Below are 20,000 nucleotides of genomic sequence, written 5' to 3' on the forward strand. Positions count from 1 at the left end.
TATCACACAATCCCCTTGGCAATGGAGTCAAATGTCAACAGCAGCAGACAGTTGTGTAATGATATCGATACAGGACTATTTACATGATCCAATATTGACATTGTGCAAGTGTCGCGTCTCCAGCCTGCTGACTCAAGCTGAACTGCTGCATCATCACCACCATCCCTTGTTACCTTGCAAGTGCCTTGAGTCTAGGCTAAAAACCGCTTAGGTAGAATGTCTCTCCCCTTTGAAGAGCCCCAACTCTGCAGGGCTTTTAAAATTTTGATGGAGATTTTTGCTCTGAATTCGCAACCAGGATGCACTTTTTGGTTTTGATTATATTTAACATTTCTAAAGGGAGGATGTGGATTTATTATGTATTCTGCAGTGTGTATTGTGTCTGTATCATATCTCCCCTGTACAGTGTATAGTATAATTGAGACTAAACTATGTTATCATAACATTAAAGATGCGCCGATTGATTAGCTGATTTGCGTAAAAAAAGTAAGTGATCAGTCAATGCCGATTGATGCCCTTTAATGCTGATCACTCTAGTTAGTACTTAACTGTTGGATACATAGTTGACAGATCTGTTTATCTCCATACGCCTTGCGAAGCCGCTCCCTTAAGTTAAAAATCATCACCTCCATTGTGGCAAATAAACTAAATTTCTAATATTGTCACTGGAGGGCGAGACTAAACATGTTACACACCCAGTAAGGCACCAAAAAGAAGGCATGCTAATCGCTAAGCTTGTCTCTAAGCTTGAAACAACACAACAAAATAAGTGCTAGTAAAGGTTAAAGAAGTTTAGATGGTAGCAGGGGTGTCCAAAAAACATAGATTTTAGAATGCATCGCGACTCTTAATCGGAACAATTCTTAATTGATAAAAAAAAAATCCAAAATCGATAAAATTAAAAAAATACAATAAAATGTTTTATTTAATTTATTTTATTATTTTAATTCTGTCCTGTCCAGCCACTCAAGAAAATCATATTGTTGATGTAGATACCCATATCGGCTGTACAGATTTACTTTAGAAAAGGGAAGCTCTGTTGCCTTATTTGTATTTGACTTTATTAAATGTTTGGGTAGAATTTTCCTAAACAAAACCAGTTTTTCTGAAGTAATTTAGAAATGTATCACAGCTTTTTATCTATTTTATGGAGGAATGTAGTTAATCATTGAACCAGCACCCAATGTTATTAAAAAGTATTGATTTTGAATCGAGAATTGTTTTGAATCGAGAATCCATTCTGAATCGAATCGTTACCCCTTAAAAATCGAATCGACTCGTGTGGTGGCCAAAGATTCACAGCCCGAGTAGATGGAACCCCGTTAGAGCAGAAACTAAGCAGCCATTAACAGGAAATTAACAAGTAACATAAGTATCTAGAGAGAATTTAACTGTGCTCTGTTGCTGTGTAGCAGCCTGAGTTGAAGGGGAGGGCGGATCGACCCGTATATTGGTGTCGATACTAAGGGGACTTTATTGGTATATGATTGATACTAAAGTGATTGGATCAATATTTTTATTTTCACAAAATCAGTTTTTTGTTTGTTTTTGCTATTGTTTACAAATGTGGGTAACTATTCCCTGGACACAGGAGAACTTTTAGTGCCAAAACCAAATAACTTCAATGAGTTGTAGATAGTGGTTGTTTTTTTGTTGAGTTATTGTGTACTTTTGACATTGTTTTTTATCAAACAATTTTATGTAATAAGAGAAAATTACAGAATTCCAACTACTTTAAATGTTGTGTTTTGCCACTTCATGAATGATCAGAATCGGTAGCACAAACCTCTAATCAGAACACCCCTACAGTAAATTTGTAATCGTACATTGGAAAATGCTGTTGTCTCAGAAAAAGACTACATGCAAACATTTTCTGTCACTTTTATTTTTGGAACTGCGTCCTCTGTGACCTTTTAAAAATAGCAGAATTATCAATCACTTCTGTTAGAGGGAGCTGAAGACAATAGTTTAGATTTGTCATTGTATGCTGGCTTTTGTTCTTTGTAGTCATTCCACACAAGAGTGTTGTAGTTCGACTCGAGCTGAAGATGCCAATGATTAAAGCTCCTTATCCATCTACAGCAGTGGTCCCCAACCTTTTTGTAGCTGCGGACCGGTCAACGCTTGAAAATTTGTCTCACGGACCGGGGGGGTGTATTTATTTTATTTTATTTTTATTTTTTATTTTGTTTCATAAAGAAATACAATCATGTGTGCTTACGGACTGTATCCCTGCAGACTGTATTGATCTATATTGATATATAATCTATATATTGTGTTTTTTATGTTGATTTAATTTTTTTTTTAATAATTTGTTTTTAATTTCTTGTGCGGCCCGGTACCAAACGGTCCGCGGACCAGTACCGGGCCGCGGCCCGGTGGTTGGGGACCACTGATCTACAGCATCTGACAAAAGTAAAATTTCAGCAAGCTCTTGATTCTACCATGTCAAGGTACAATACTTTAGAAAGTTGGGCTGGCCTACATGGCTGAAAACTGTACCACAATATAAGTGTCTTATATCGGTTGATATGGATAAGTATTGATATTGTTTTTATGACCTATTAAAAATAGGGACCAGAAGAAAAAACATATTAAATGTAAACATATTTATTAAAATGTAACCTTCCTCTGATTATAATCCTCAGCTATCAAGGCAGAAAGAAAATGGAACTAGCATTGAAAACACTGAATGTACCGTATTTTTCAGCCTATAAGGCACACTTAAAATCCTTTCATTTTCTCAAAACTCGACAGTGCGCCTAATGTACGGAATAATTCTGGTTTTGCTTACCGACCTTGAAGCTTTTCTATTTGGTACATGGTGAAATAAGTGTGACTAGTAGATGGCAGTCGCACATAAGAGATACGTGTAGACTGCAATATGATGGCAGTCACACATAAGAGATACGTGTATACTGCAATATGACTCAAGCAAAAAAACAACACCAAAATTGTATATGTTCCATTGAAAATATAGAACATTACACACGGCGCTCAAAAATCTATTAAAATGTTTTAGTACGACTTTGGTAAGCTATGAAGCCGCGCAGCTTGATGGATTGTACTGTACTTACCGAAGGATTACGATTCGTTTAAAAAAAAAAAAAAAAAAAAAATGTAAACGGCCATACTGTCCGGGTGACTTTTCCTGTTTTATCCACAATTTCTTCGCTCTTTGCAGCACTAATTTTTACTGTTTTATTCTCACTCCATGCAGAGAATCAACAGCGAGACAACACGATGACACAACCAAACTTGATACTGTTTCGTGATTGGCTTTTAGCGTGTCCCTCCCATTGCTCAATGATCACTCCCTGTTTTGCTAGGATAGGTCATACTTGCCAACCTTGAGACCTCCAATATCGGGAGGTGGGGGGTAGAGTGGGGGGGCGTGGTTGGGGGCGTGGTTATTTACAGCTAGAATTCACCAACTCGAGTATTTCATATATATATATATATATATATATATGTATATGTATATATATATGTATATGTGTGTGTGTGTGTGTGTGTATGAAATACTTGACTTTCAGTTCCTTTCAGTTCCTTCCGACCAAAAAAAATGTTTTTATCAATTACATTTTTTATTGATATCGATTACGTATCTATCGCAATATATATTGATATCGGTTTATCGCCTAAGTCCTAAAAGATGGTAAAGTTGGATATACTTTAGAGGAGTCAATGGACATGAGTCAACACACAATCATTACTGTCTAAACGTCTGATAACACGAGTGAGTACACCTCACCATGAACATGACCAAATTGGGTCCAATGACTTCAAGAAAAGCTGTGTTGAGTTCTTTTCAGTAGATAGTCAATCTCTGCTGCTGTACAATGTGCACATGGACTACTTTAAAGTATGTCAGTGTAGTTTTTTTGGCAAGATATACTGTCATAAAAATGGTTATTGTGCAAGTCGCATGTACAAAGCCTCAGAATGCTGCTGCCATCAAATGACGCTGATCAGTCCCGACTGGGTTTAGTCAGCCGATGCAGGCTGAGCCGCCAGCCTTCTCACAACTGATGAGGTCAGCCAGGAAGATGTGGGCCGGCTCTTTAGGAACTACGATGTGCCGCCAGTGCTACTTCTGCTGCTGTGCTTGCACATCTTATCAGTCCTTCAATTCTATTCTACCTAAAAAAAACGGAGTATGTGGGACCTCACAGTGAGTTTCCACAAGGCAATTTAAAATTTAAACCGACTGCGCCCTGCAGACTTGCGCAATGTAAACAGTGAAAGTGTGACGCTCTGATAGCGGTACATCTTGACTGAGCAGTAAAAGAATGTGGTTCTTTGAATTGGTAAAGATTGATGGATGATTTCATCCAGGGTGTGTCCCGCCGCTATATCGAATCAGCTGCTGAGATGGGCTCCAGCTTGACCCTATGTATGTTCAAGCTAATGGATGGATGGAAGGAAATCTTGCCCAGCGCTGGCCTGCGTGGACTCTGCCTTGTTTTCAAGGACAGAAGCTGCTCTGCAACCTTGTAGGGCAGACATGCTGTAGCTGATGGAGTGAAGCAATGTGGGCACATAGTTTTTGGACTGTTTTTTTTAAATAGCTCAGTCTATCGAACATATTAACAAAGCTCAGATCATAACGTTTAAGAAAGTAAAATTAAGGTTTTAGCTTTTATGGGAGAATATCTGTGCACTCAATTATGCAACTGCTGTACATGAAAAAATCGTTTTGCCATCTCAATGTTGACTTTTTGCTGGGCAACCTTTGACTTTTGTTCCTGTCATCATTTGTTCATTTCACAAATACACACCAGTAGGTACTCTTCAACTCATTGAAGGGGAACTTAACTTTTTTTTTTTAATGTAATATATCATTCACCATTGGAACTCGTATGTTTCACATACACTATATTGCCAAAAGTATTTGGCCGCCTATCCAAATGATCAGAATCAGGTGTCCTAATCACTTGCCCCGGCCACAGGTGTATAAAATTAAGCACTTAGGCATGGAGACTGTTTCTACAAACATTTGTGAAAGAATGGGCCGCTCTCAGTGATTTCCAGCGTGGAACTGTCATAGGATGCCACCTGTGCAACAAATCCAGTCGTGAAATGTCCTCACTCCTAAATATTCCGAAGTCAACTGTCGGCTTTATTATAAGAAAAGTGAAGAGTTTGGGAACAACAGCAACTCAGCCACCAAGTGGTAGGCCACTTAAACTGACAGAGAGGGGTGAAGCACATAGTGCAAAGACTTTCTGCACAGTCAGTTGCTACAGAAACTTCATGTGACCTTCCAATTAGCCCACATACAGTACGCAGAGAGCTTCCTGGAATGGGTTTCCATGGCCAAGCAGCTGCATCTAAGCCGTACATCACCAAGTCCAATGTAAAGCATGGGATGCAGTGGTGTAAAGCACGTCGCCACTGGACTCTAGAGCAGTAGAGACGCCTTCTCTGGAGTGATGAATCACGCTTTTCCATCTGGCAATCTGATGGACCAGTCTGGGTTTGGAGGTTGCCAGGAGAACAGTACATTTCGGACTGCATTGTGCCGAGTGTGAAATTTGGTAGAGGAGGAATTATGGTGTGGGATTGTTTTTCAGGAGTTGGGCTTGGCCCTTTAGTTCCAGTGAAAGGAACTTTGAATGCTCCAGGATACCAAAACATTTTGGACAATTCCATGCTCCCAACCTTGTGGAAACAGTTTGGAGCGGGCCCCTTCCTCTTCCAACATGACTTTGCACCAGTGCACAAAGCAAGGTCCATAAAGACATGGATGAACTTGACTGGCCTGCACAGAGTCCTGACCGTAACCCTATAGAACACCTTTGGGATTAATTAAAACGGAGACTGAGAGCCAGGCCTTCTCCACCAACATCAGTGTGTGACCTCACCAATGCGCTTTTGGAAGAATGGTCGAAAATTCCTATGAACACACTCCGCAATCTTGTGGACAGCCTTCCCAGAAGAGTTGAAGCTGTAATAGCTGCAAATGGTGGACCGACATCTTATTGAACCCTGTGGGTTAGGAATGGGATGGCACTTCAAGTTCATATGTGAGTCAAGGCATGTGGCCAAATACTTTTGGCAATATAGTGTATGTAAGAGAAGAACACAAATGTTGCTTTTTTTACGCATTCTAATTCGTAAATAACCACTAGCAAATTTCAGCCAAGCGCTCCATTTTATAAACACACTGTAAGTACAGTAAATATGTAATATAGTAACCGGCACATTCATAACATCTAATATTTACATATTTTGGTCATTTTAAGCATACGGTGGCATAATTATTTCATAGACCCATCACGTTTGCTTTTCCCTTCAACAACAACACCATTGCTAATCATGGCAGACTTCATGAGAGACAACAAAGACTGTTTTGGGACAAATGTTGATCCAAAACCTTATATATTTAATCCTGAATATAAGGGGGAGGATCTACAAGATTTAAAAGCTGATGGATAAACAGATTAAGCTTTAGTGATACACTCAGCATCATGTAGCAATATTACTAAGTGCTAAACAAGATATACAAACTATGAACATAAAAAAATAATTACTCACTGGGATGCGGACTGATTGGATCTTTTATAGCTAACCTTTTAGATAAAGATTTAAACATAATCCACCCGTAGGTAAAAAGTTGAATGTCAAAGTTGACCAAATTCTACAATACAAGTGAGAAGCATGATTTAACTTTCACCAGCTCAGAGGCGATGCAGCAGCTCACCAGCTCAATATGTCAATATAGCAGCATGAGCTAGTTAGCTCTTTTGATCATAGCGCAGCTAAAAATTGTTTGTCTGTGTTAGCAATTATAAGAAAAATATTGCCAATACTTGGTCAATATTCACAGGTGTAAATGGAGTATTGTAGGCAGTTTTTGGATGATGTTTTTAGAGGGCTTTATGGGCGCAATAGAATACTTCTATTAGCTGCATTGTTAGCCACCACGTACTGGCTGTATTTACGATTTACAATACATAAACAAATAAAAACATTCCCCTTTAAGTTTGGGGTTAATTTGGGGAATTAAAAAAAATCCTGGTGTTTGCACTATACTGACCCGTTCATTTTACAGTTCTTTGTGTGATGTAATTAGTACTGGGGGTGCTATGCTAATTGGATTACACGTGCCTGCTTCCTTGCAACCTTTTGGTCCTTGTGAGGCTCCCTGCTACATTGCAGTCACGTGTCCTGTGCTGCAAATGAAATATCCTTCCCCTGCGACGGTGTGCGACAGCTGCATGCCGACATTTACATAGTTTACAAACATTAGCGCACTGTAAGCGCACGTCGCCAGGAAGAGACTGCAGACTCATCCTCAGACTGCAAACTCGGGATTACGTAACTGCTGAAATCTCCTGGACCGGCTAATAGGGATCCAAGTTCCACTGCAGGTTAGCCAGCAGCTCCATACAGTGCTGCCGGTGGGGCGAGGGGAGGGTAGTCGTACCCGAGGGATTCCTATATTTGGCACGATACTCCAACTTCCTTCTTAGTTACTCATGCTTGGCTACACCAGCATGAGTACCACTAACTTACTTGGGTAGAACAGATCAAATGTACAGTTTGTGTTATCCATACATAATCATCCTCATTTCATTACATGGCAATACCAAATGCATCAAGTCTATATTTACAACTTGACAATGAGTTCCTTTAGTGCTGAGATGATGTGAATTCACAGACATGTGTCAGAAATAGACTTGACTACAGAATATGTCAGACCACCGTGGTCTTTATCAGAGGTGGGAAGCTTTGGGCACCTCACAATTCGATTACTATTACGATTCAGGAGCTACGATTCGATTAAAAATCGATAACTGCATTTGAATTTTGAATTTATTAATGAAAACCTCTTGAGATGCAGCATCTCGTTTTCAAGGGGGACCAAAGACATTTAAAATGAACACAATACAGTACAACACAGGACAAGTTACACAACAAACAATTACAGACAATCAATCATTAAAGACAATTTTGCTCAGATACCTCTCAACTCACACAGCTCTCCCAAAATTTACAATATTTACAATAGAATAACATATAATGCAGTAAAATAAATATAATATTAATAAATTAAATTCCAACCAAGGACATACTACATACAGTGGCATTCAGTTTTAAGATACATAAAAAGAGACATTTTGAAGGGACCAATGGTTGATAAAGACCTCAAAGAGACAGGCAGCTTTTAATTTATGTACAGTATATTGATGCGGTTTTGCATTTCTTTTCGTTTTGCATTATTGCCTTTATTTTAACGAAAAATCTTACGGTACATTAAACATATGTTTATTATTGCAAGTTAGTCCTTAAATAAAATAGTGAACATACACGACAACTTGTCTTATTAGTAAGTAAGCAAACAAAGGCTCCTAATTTAGTCTGCTGACATATGCAGTAACATATTGTCATTTTCCGTTCTATTATTTTGTCAAAATTATGAAGGACAAGTGGTAGAAAATGAATTATGAATCTACTTGTTCATTTACTGTTAATATCTGCTTACTTTCTCTTTTAACATGTTCTAGCTACACTTCTGTCAAAATGTAATAATCACTTATTCTTCTGTAGTTTGATACTTTACATTATTTTTGGATGATAACACAAATTTGGATATCAATCCGATACCAAGTCGTTACAAGATCATACATTGGTCATATTCAAAGTCCTCATGTGTCCAGGGACATATTTCCTGAGTTTATAAACATAATATAAATTATAAAAAAACAAAAGATGTTGTGATGCCAAAAAATATCGACGTAATCATAGTATCGACTAGAAACGCTACTGTACTTGGTATCATTACAGTGGATGTTAGGTGTAGGACTGGTACTTTTCAGAGGCGGTATAGTACCGTATATCGTACAACCCTACTTGCAACTTCAAAAAAAACAATTAATTTGGAATAAGAAACAGTTAAATTAATTCCCACATTTATTCAATTAATGAAAATGATAAAACTGGACCATAAGTGCCCGATAGTAAAGGAGCTGGTCGGCTCTCTTGGTGAGGTGGCTCACTGCAGTCAGCCAAATTTTAGAACTGTCTGCATTACTTTTACAATAAATAAATCGTTTATCGATTATTGATGTTTACTAATCGATTCTATAATTGTCCATGTCTGACTTGTGATGCATCTATAATCGATTATTTACCCCACCTCCTGTCCTTTTTTATTTGAATTAGGACAGCACATATCAATCAATATGTCAGCAAAACAGCTTCAATACAAATATGCTAAAACAGCTACATTGCATCCATTGTCCTAAGATAGGTAGAAAAACCCTAACACACAGTAATACACAATAGAAGAACAATAACGCCACAGGGACAAATAAGGGCTGCAACTAATTACTATTTTGATAGTCCATTAGTCAATAATAATGTGATCTCCTTTGCAGACTCTACCGTCAAGTATGGCCTTATATGTTTAAAGTTTGCCAAGTTAAATATAACTATGGAATGTATTTTTTTGACATGGTCTTTGAAAGCAAAGTTTCAATCAAGGATTACTCAAATTTTTTTGTACCACCTCTGAATGCTCTCCATTGACCAGAAAAGATGGCTTTTCTCCCCCTACTGGCTGACGTGAGAAGCCAAAGTTATTTGTACTCAATATTGTTTGCCACCTCAAAGTAGTATTTGTGGCCAGAGCATGGAGCAGATTACGTACACACAAAAGTACACTGAACATTTTGGCCGAAAAACTACAAGAATCTAGAAGATGAGACAAAGCGGTGTTAGAATCTACCTGTGTTCTTGAACAGTCAAAGGCCAGGTCTTCCGAAATATTTAACAAGATTTATACAAAACGGGTCACAAGTAATTGTTAGCGTGTTGGTCTCACTCTCCACAAGCAGGTCCCTGCTAAGAATGAGCATTCATCAATAATTTTTATAGTCACAAGTCCACTGGGTTAGAGAGTCCTTGCGAAGATGTGGGTGAGTCCAATGACAGTTCATGAAGATGTAGTGCGATCAATCGATGCAAGGAATTTGTGTAACTAATTAAAAAGATACGATGTGTAGCCAACTAAAATTACTCTTCTGATCTAAAATATTAATATCCTTTAACTTTGTGCAATATGGGTTTACAGCGAGGCGGCATTATTACAGATTAGAAATAGCCATAACACACATTGAGTTCTCTAAAACAAGAGACAGAATCTTCAAAATATAAGATTGTGTAATCAGCAGACCTGAAGGCCAAAGAGACACACGTGTGCGCTTAACCAAAACAGTCATTGAAGTCAATCCAGTTCAAAACTACATATAATTAAATGCAAATACACACTTAAATTCACTCTAACAGCAGCCTGCCACAAATAAATTTGGACCTCCACAATTAGATTTGGTGCAACCTGTTCACCCTTGCTGATAAACACATTGTAATGCACCCGGGGCCTAAAGTAACAACAGTTACGCTGATTTCCCAATTAAAAATAAACGTACATTCAAATTAGGGTTGTACGGTATACCGGTATTCGTATAGTACCGCGATACTAATGAATCATTTTCGGTAATATACTGCCTCTGAAAACTACCGGTTCCGCACCCCACCGCGCCCATGTCATCGTCACGTCGAGTCATTGCTGGTTTATGAGCAGAGGAGCATGTTTGGCGGCACACAATCACGGAGTACTTAAAACCACACACAGTGTGTAGACAGAAAAGGGAGAACGGACGCATTTTGGCTTAAGAACTGACGATAAAGTTGAAGTTATAACACTGAAACGCCCTCAGGAAGAGGTGCTTTAAGACGTGGCAGGCTAGCTAGCGGCTAACGTCCATCCGCCGTCTGCAGTGTTTTAGCTACTTCTAAATAACTAATCCTCGCCTCCATGGCGACAAATAAAGTATGTTTCTTACAAGTATCATCCCTGCAGGACGAGGAATAGCTAAACATGCTTCACGACACACCGTAGCTCACCGGTGTCAAAATGGAAACAAACGCTATTGGTGGATCTACACCTAACATCCACTGTAATGATACCAAGTACAGGCACGTATCTAGTTGATACTATGATTACGTCGATATTTTTTAGCATCACATCTTTCGTTTTTTTTTTATTCATATTATGTTTATAAACTCAGGAAATATGTCCCTGGACACATGAGGACTTTGAATATGACTAATGAATGATCCTGTAACGACTTGGTATCGGATTGATACCCAAATGTGTGGTATCATCCAAAACTAATGTAAAGTATCAAACAACAGAAGAATAAGTGATTATTACATTTTAACAAAAGTGTAAACAGAGCATGTTAAAAGAGAAAGTGAGCAGATATTAACAGTAAATGAACAAGTAGATTAATAATTAATTTTCTACCACTTGTCTTAATAATGTTGACAAAGTGATAGAATGATAAATGACACAATATGTTACTGCATATGTCAGCAGACTAATTAGGAGTCTTTGTTTGTTTACTTACTACTAAAAGACAAGTTGTCTAGTATGTTCACTATTTTATTTAATGACTAAATTGCAATAATAAACATATATTTAATGTACCCTAAGATTTTTTGTTAAAATAAAGCCAATAATGCAATTTTTTGTGGTCCCCTTTATTTAGAAAAGTACCGAAAAGCATCGAAATATTTGGTATATAAAATTTGGACCCCGACTTAAACAATTAGAAAAACTTATTCGGGTGTTATCATTTAGTGGTCAATTGTACGGAATATGTACTTCACTGTGCAACCTACTAATAAAAGTCTCAATCAATCAATCAATCAATAATTTTGGTACCGGTACCAAAATATTGGTATCGGGACAACACTAGTTCAAATCTAAAAAACAACGTACGCAAGTAAAAATTCAGATGTATGAAAGTGTGTGCACATACAAATCCAAGCACATTTCTTTGTTACGTCGATCAACTTTAAATTGATCCCTGATGCCTGCTTTGCTTGGTTCAGCACGCCCCCTTATAAATACGCAAACCATATTGAAAATAGCCATGTGGCTGTCAGGACTCAGTAGGATGTGCTTCTTCCTCGTGATTGGGTTGAGCTACTGAGAACACCGTGTGCTCCGAAAACCACAGACAGGCTGAAACAAAACAGGAAGAAAAAGATGGCTGTACATCACCAAAACATACAAATGTTCAAAAAGATATAGTCGCTGCAACTGGCTGTAGGCGGGTGGTCCCCTCCTCACTGCTTCATGGGTCACCCCCCACCTCCCAAGAAGCACAGCGCTCGAAAATGATGTAATTTTGCAATCTTTTAAATGTAAACATGCCAGCAAATCACAAAGAAAACAAAAGACTTTGACTCTTGTTCGAAAACTCAATTTATTATTAAAACACAGGAAAGCTTCTTGCGTTAGCAGTCGTATACGTGACATCCTCCTGTGTCTCTGGTGCTAATGTTCCGCAACCAAGGAGTCACAGGAACACGTTTTGACAGCAATTGCTGGAATGTTACTGATGTCACGCCCGGCTAACGACCCGCCCAACGAATATGGAATTGAAGGTGTTCAAGCTAGCTCTGTTTTCAATGGGTACTAGGCGCCATTTAACCTTTCGCGAAGAATGCCCTATGCTTGTGTGGTTTTCGGCTGTACGAACCGTTCAAATCGCGGAAGGGATAAACATTTCTTCAGAGTTCCTCGAGAGGTTATCAAAAAGGGAAGAAGAGTGCAAGTTTGGTGGAAACGACGACACGAAACAAATGCAGCTCACACTTCAGTCCGAGGAAGCAGAGTTGAAGAATGCATGAGTTGGCAGTCATCTCTCGGTTTGTTTGATATACTTTTGACGGTTATTATTTCCCATTTAAGTATTATCTTGACATTATTTGTATTTCTTAAACATGGTTTGCTACGAGTGTTTCGAAAAGCACCAACTCGGCGTGTCTAAATAAAAGAAAGCAAATGTGAGCAAAACCTAAAAAGTGTTAAGCTTTTACCAAAGGCAACAATCATAAATGAAGCACATACACAATGTTGACATTCATATTTATGTTTTGATAGATGGGGAAAAACACCCGCAATGGCACATGGCATTATAGATACTAAGTAAAATCATGGAATGCAACCTTACCCGAGCAAAAACTATGCATACTTATCCGGGCGAGTCTTGATACCAATTTCCTTGACCCAGCCACACACAAAGAAGTTGTAGACCTCCATGCTTTTCCAAGTTTCCATCTGTTTAGTCGTATAGAATGGCGTCTGGAGAACAATAGTTTGATATGTCTGGGAATGCGACTGACTTATAATCCTTTATCACTCGACAAATCTTTTTTTTGATAAAGTATAGGGAACTATTCCATTGCACAGTGTGACTTTTTGCTCGTTTATGCTTTTTGAAGGAAGGTTTAAGCGTCTTGTTTACTCAAATAGTTCGCACGCTGCCATCTTGGCTTGGTGACCACCACTGGTTTTCACTTTCGGGAAGAAGTCAGTTGTCGGAATACAAGTAATAGATGGAAAAATTATCGCCTAGATAAATTAATAGATCACATTACAAATATGAATGTGAATAATAAGTATTAAATTGTGCTATATGGTTTTACACAGTCAGCATTATTACAGATTAGAAATAGCCATAACACACATTGATTTCTCTAAAACAAGAGACAGAATCTTCAAAACATAAGATTGTGTAATCAGCAGACCTGAAGGTAGCCCTTTGAGACACTCGTGATTTAAGGCTGTATAAATAAACTTTGATAAATTGATTGATTGATTGAAATGCATTGGCGAATAAGTTAATTTTGTGTCCTTGTCTCAATCCTTTTTACATTGTTGAAATCAAATGTTGGCAATGCCCAAACGACCACCTCTGGATGTCGCCAAAGGCAGCCTGAACAAATATCTGTACTTAAGTCATGAATTTTGCATGAAGCAGCACACATCTCTTCTTTGCCGTGAAAAATGGCGTATGTCTGTTTTTTGTGTCTGAGCTAGCTTGTTACAAGAGGGCTCTGGTCTGCCAGAACATAAGACAACAAATCAGAAGAGATTAGTGTTGCTAACTTATCAATCAATCAATCAGAGTTTACTTATGAATCCCTTAATCGCAGATGTCTCAAAGGGCTGCACAAGCCACAACAACATTTTCAGCTCAGATCCATGAAAAGTTCAACCCAACAGGAACAACGAGAAACCTTGGAACTGGTTTGGAAAGTCTGATGTGAAAGCACGTATTGCGTATCTGACATGCTCTCTCAGGCGGCTTTGTCTTTTTGCTAAGAGACAAAAGATAATTTAATTTGTAGTTGAAAACATATTTGTTTTCCTTTTCGTGTCTTTTTTATTCATTTGTAGAAAATGCATCATAGCCAGTTATGCAAATATGACAATTGCGGCATTCAAGTTGAGCATGTTCAGTTTTGTCCTTCGCATGTCAGGAACATCTGGAGACTTTGTAGAAGAACACGTTTTTCGGCGTGTCTCGCGGCTGCTGCCAATACCTCAGTAGGCTTCATCAGTTCATGCTCATATACTTAGATTGGTCGGATCTGGTCTTAGACTTAGATTAGTCAAATCTAGTCTGACCTAGTCTGATGAAGCCTAATGAGGTATTGGCACTCGCCGCTAGAGTAGATCTGACCAATCCAAGTCTTAAGACTTGATCTGACCAATCTAAGTATATGAGCATGAACTGATGAAGACTATTCGGATGAGAGGCGAAACGTCTTCTAAGTTCGGATGAGAGGCGAAACGTCTTCTAAGTTCGGATGAGAGGCGAAACGTCTTCTAAGACAAACCAAAAAGTCCAGTTGCGATCGATTGAATGCCCTGAGATAATATTTTATTGCGATATTAGACAATATTGAAGTTTAAAAGATATGCCATTGCATGCAGTACATTTTTGTCATGTCAAAATGGAATGAAGAAATACATTTAGTAAGAAAAGATAGGTCCATTATTTTTAACACAATATTTTCAGGCTTTTGCGGGCTACATAAAATTATGTGGTGGCCAGTTATGGCGCCCCCGGCCTTTTAAGGTTTCCACCTGTGCTCTACACTCACTATGTTTTATTATACTTGCATACAAACATACACGAGGAAATCCAGTAGGTCATTTACAACCAGACTTGTCTATTTACTTTACTGAATTCACATCTAACTTTGACAGAATAGGGTGTTGTAATGAGGTGATCATGAACCTGCCTCGCAACAGATGTTTCACTCAATGTCCAGAGCTCTTCAGAACCGATGATGTCATCCTGCAGCCCATTCTTAAGCCTGGAATATACTCTCACGTCGGCGTCTTGTTTGATTAATTTGAGTAGTTCTTCCGTGGGGGGTGGCGCTATAGCTGTAATTCTCTTCCAAAACACTAAGTGTCTCCAGAAGGAGCAACTGCAGCTGTTGTTGACTAGATACTGTATTTCCTTCTTGTCAAGTGACATCGACATATGTTTCTACACTGGAACTAATCATTCACAATCATCAGATTACCTCTAATGGACGTTTTACCTTTTTAAACCAAAGGAAATCACATCCGTAAAGATGGACTGTGCAACTTCTGAACGAGTCGCGGCAGAGGATGCTGTTATTTGCAACGCTATTCGCCGTTTGGGACATGGGACTAGAGAGAGGTATCATGTAAATAAAACTGTTAAATAACTATTTTAGTGAACGAAATGCTGGTGTTTGTCTGTATGGTCATGATCAGAGTTCAGAAATATTTGTAAATATACCGTGCCTGAAAGATTATTGCCGGCGAATGAGAAGTGTGTGTGAGAGAGATGATGAGAGAGAAAATGTGTTGGAATTAAACCTGTTGTTAGCACAAGATTGGCAATAGAAGTTAAAAAAAAGTGCCCTACTTTGTGACGTTTTCTGGCTGCAACAACACAATAAGCTGAAAAACTACACATTTAGCAAATATTTTAGAGCGCATCACGATATTAAGCACACTATCAGTTTTCATGCAAATGTTTGATCACTGTTTTATTTCATACAATCTTTTTTGTATTTTAAGCGCTCGGCTCTGTTTACTCCAAGGAGAAATCTCCAGAGCAAAGTCTGTGTAGTTGTGTTCCGCCATGACTTTCAAGTCAAACAACGCTAATGCGCATGCGCCAGGGGTGCTGTGACTTTGTTTCCAGGAAGTAAGCAGTGTTGCCCAAAACGCATTAATAAATGACAGTTTTTCGGTAATTAAAAATTGAAACGGTATTACTACAATAATTTCATATCATTATACCGGTTAGCGTTACATCCCTCGTACCAACACATAAATCAAGTTTAATAATTATTTCAAGAACAAAATGGCTTTTTTAAATCTAAAAACAAACCAAAAGAACACAAAAAGTGTCTGTCGGGGCGGCATAGCTCAGTTGGTAGAGTGGCCGTGCCAGCAACTTGAGGGTTCCGGGTCCGATTCCCGCTTTCGTCGTCCTAGTTACTGCTGTTGTGTCCTTGGGCAAGACACTTTACCCACCTGCTCCCAGTGCCACCCACACTGGTTTAAATGTAACTTAGATATTGGGTTTCACTATGTAAAGCGCTTTGAGTCACTAGAGAAAAGCGCTATATAAATATAATTCACTTCACTGTCTACAGAGATTTTTTTTGTACGTTATATCAAGAGTGGAATCTTTGTAGACACATAACCTTTTCTGCTTAAATTAGTGGGTGTGTTTATTCTTTTAGTCAGGACCAATACAGTAGCTCAGTTATAAAGACAATCTGTGCCTGCCTGCAAGTCCGCATTCAGGGCAGGATTACTGGTGCGCTGCCGTAGATAGTGAAACTAAAGTCTGTCACTAAAGTCGCTGCTTCTTCTCAATGTTGTGTTCCAACTTCTACGCTAGTGTTAGTCAGATTTCTTTATTTTATTCTTCTGGGCTGCACTTCCAGCTGTGTAAGGGGAAGAGGCTCAACGCTGATTGAACATTCATTACATCGCAACGAGCCTGACTCTCGCGACAGTTGAACGAGATGGTAGGGTACACACACACATGCACATTCACAGACACACACAGGATCACGGTCAATAAAGGTGGATTGTTTCCGTGCAGGATTATACCGAACGTCGTTGCTTCCTTCCTGTTTTATTTTTATTTTTTTCCCCAAGATGGCGCCGCTGTAGTGGCTGCTGATGGCAGGAGCTCTGTGCTCTTGTCATCATTTGGTGTTCCTGATGTTTCCCTCTTGTTTTCATGTGTTTTTTTTGCCTTTTGGTTGGGGACCCTTAGGGACTGTGTGACATGGGTTGGCACTTTCGTGACTTCTGCGGTGCTTTTTTGTGAACTTCTGGATCTGCCTCCCGGGAGCTTTTTGCCCATGGAGACCAGCTGCTGGGTCACTGTTTGGAGAGACTGGAGGAGATGCGGATGAAAAGACATGGCTGCGGAGCCTCAGTGTGAGGTATCGGACACCTCGGTCTCCTTGGACGCATCCTCGCTCATCCATGCGGACTGGACACTGGCCGAGAGTTAGTGGGCGGCCGAGGGTGGAGTTGGCTCTCTTGGTTGCTTTGTTGGGTCCGCTCCTGTCTCTCGCCATGCTCCCCGCACCTCAGCAAACGATGGCGTGGAACACCGCAGAGGCCACCACAGAGTATATGTTTGTTTTTGCTGTTGTTGTTTTACTTTTTTGGCTGTGTAGAAGTGGCTGGTTGCATCATCTCTGCTCTTTTAATGTCTTTAATGTCCTTTGTGTTCTTTGATGTTTGTGTTATGGCTATGAGGTTTTTTTCCCCTTGGCCTCAGTCTGGACCCCCTCTCCAGGTGCCCAGGCTTAGACTGATTTTTTTTTTTTCCTCCACCCCCCCCCACCCTTTCCCCAGCATTTACCAGTTTCTCACCTTTTTTGTAAGGGGCGGCGGAAGTTGGCAGACCCGTCAGCGATCCTGTTCTGTCTCCCTGTTATGTTTGTCTGCTCTTGAATGGGATTGTGCTGAAAACCTAATTTCCTCTCGGGTATTATTTCTGATTCTGATGATTCTGATTTACTACGGCAGTAACTTCTAACTGACATTTCTGCCATGTTTAATTGAGGAAATATTTTAACAGCTGATCACCGTGATCAAACTCAATAATCGCGACTAACGATCACGATCATATAATCGCCCAGCACTATCGTCATGTGTGATTCCCCAAATATTTTAAATGTTTCCGTATTGTACTGTGCCGCAAACTACAACAATAATAAACATGTTAAATTTGGCAGAAATATGAAATTTTTCCACTAAACTATTTGGCAGTTGTCCTTTCCCACTGGCACCTGCAACTTTAATGGCATAGGTTGGGCTTTAATTGTTGTTGGCTTCAGTCAAAAACAACAAAAATTGTTGATTTGCCCGTCCACCTGCCGTGTATTTATGTTGGCGTTAAACTGCATCCAGTCAAGTCGCCACCTGCTAGGCGTCGACACACACAGACGCCTGGTGGGTGTTTTGGAGCCAGAATGGAAGCGCAGATAACAATCAAGGACAGTTGGAGCTACATGCTTTAAAGAAAAATGACAATAACGTGATGGTTGCGTAAAACAATGCAGTGATGAGTCTTTTAAACTGCAAACAGGTGCTTGTGTGTCCCTGCATGGATAAATACGTTGAAAGACGGGTTTACCGCAGATGCTTGAGATTCTTGAAAATGACACAATTTTAATTGGAGTGTGGGATTGCCACAGCCTACTCATCTCTCATTTGTAAAGAATGTGTTTAAAGCACAATTGATGAAACAGTTGTATAGCATGCATGTGTTTGTACAGTTTACCCGTATTAGTATAGTACCGTGATAAGAATGAATCATATTCATTACTATACCGCCTCTAAAAAGTACCGGACCCCCACTCCCCCCGCGCCCCTGTCGTCGTCACGTCATGACATTGCTGGTTTACGAGCAAAAGAGCATGTTCGGCAGCGCACAATCACGGAGTACTTACAAGCAGACACAGTGTGTAGACAGAAAAGGGAGAACTGACACAATTTTTCTTAAAAACTAAAGATAAAGGTGAAGTTATAGCACTGAAACTCCCTGGCATTGACATGGCTAGCTAGCTAGCGGCTAACATCCATCCCCGGTCTGCAGTGTTTTAGCTACTTCTAAATCACTAAGCCTCCATGGCGACTAAGTCTCTTACAAGTATCATCCCTGCAGGACGAGGAATAGCTAAACATGCTTCACTACACACCGTAGCTCACCGGCGTGACAATGTAAACAAACGCCATTGGTGGATCTACACCTAACATCCACTGTAATGATACCAAGTACAGGAGCATATCTAGTCAATACTACTATGATTAAATCAACATTTTTTAGCATCACAAAATTTTCTTTAGTTTTTTAAAAATGTATATTGTTTATAAACTCAGGAAATACGTCCCTGGACACATGAGGACTTTGAATATGACCAATGTATGATCCTGTAACTACTTGGTATCGGATTGATACCCAAATTTGTGGTATCATCCAAAACTAATGTAAAGTATCAAACAACAGAAGAATAAGTGATTTTTAAATTTTAACAGAAGTGTAGATAGAACATGTTAAAAGAGAAAATAAGCAGATATTAACAGTAAATGAACAAGTAGATTAATCATTCATTTTCTTTCACTTATCCTTAATAATGTTGACAAAACAATAACATGATAAATGACACAATATGTTACTGCATAGTCAGCAGACTGATTAGGAGTCTTTGATTGTTCACTTACTACTAAAAAACAAGTTGTCTTGTATGTTCACTATGTTTTTTAAGGACAAACTTGCAATAAGAATTGTATGTTTAATGTACTCTGAGGTTTTTTGTTAAAAAAAAAGCCAATAATGCAAATTTTTGTGGTCCCCTTCATTTAGAAAAGTATTGAAATATTATTGGTATTGGGACAAGACTAGTACAAACGTGTAATTTCCCATAGTTGGATAAGTGTAAATTGCATCCAAGAACATTTGTGTATGTTTGACCTCTGAATAGAAGGTGTGTAATCGTCCTCCGATGTTGTTCTTTGAACAGGAAGAAGTCCTTTCTCTTCTCCGCCCTCTACGCCGCCTGCATCCTGGGCGGTCGCCATGTCATGAAGCAAAGGGAGAAGTTTGAAC

General features: G+C 39.2%; 1 protein-coding gene across 1 annotated transcript in view; it reads left to right on the top strand.

Moving 5' to 3' along the window:
- The window catches only part of elovl6 (ELOVL fatty acid elongase 6), a 34,659-nt gene that overhangs the window by 4,495 nt on the left and 10,164 nt on the right, over nt 1–20,000 (top strand). Inside the window, exon 2 of the mRNA XM_062039761.1 lies at nt 19,915–20,000. This exon is cut by the window's right edge and continues 46 nt beyond it. Coding sequence (XP_061895745.1) covers nt 19,915–20,000 — 86 coding nt within the window. The remainder of the gene's footprint in view (nt 1–19,914) is intronic.

The sequence above is a fragment of the Entelurus aequoreus genome, linkage group LG28 (assembly GCF_033978785.1).
Source record: "Entelurus aequoreus isolate RoL-2023_Sb linkage group LG28, RoL_Eaeq_v1.1, whole genome shotgun sequence".
NCBI lineage: Eukaryota > Metazoa > Chordata > Actinopteri > Syngnathiformes > Syngnathidae > Entelurus > Entelurus aequoreus.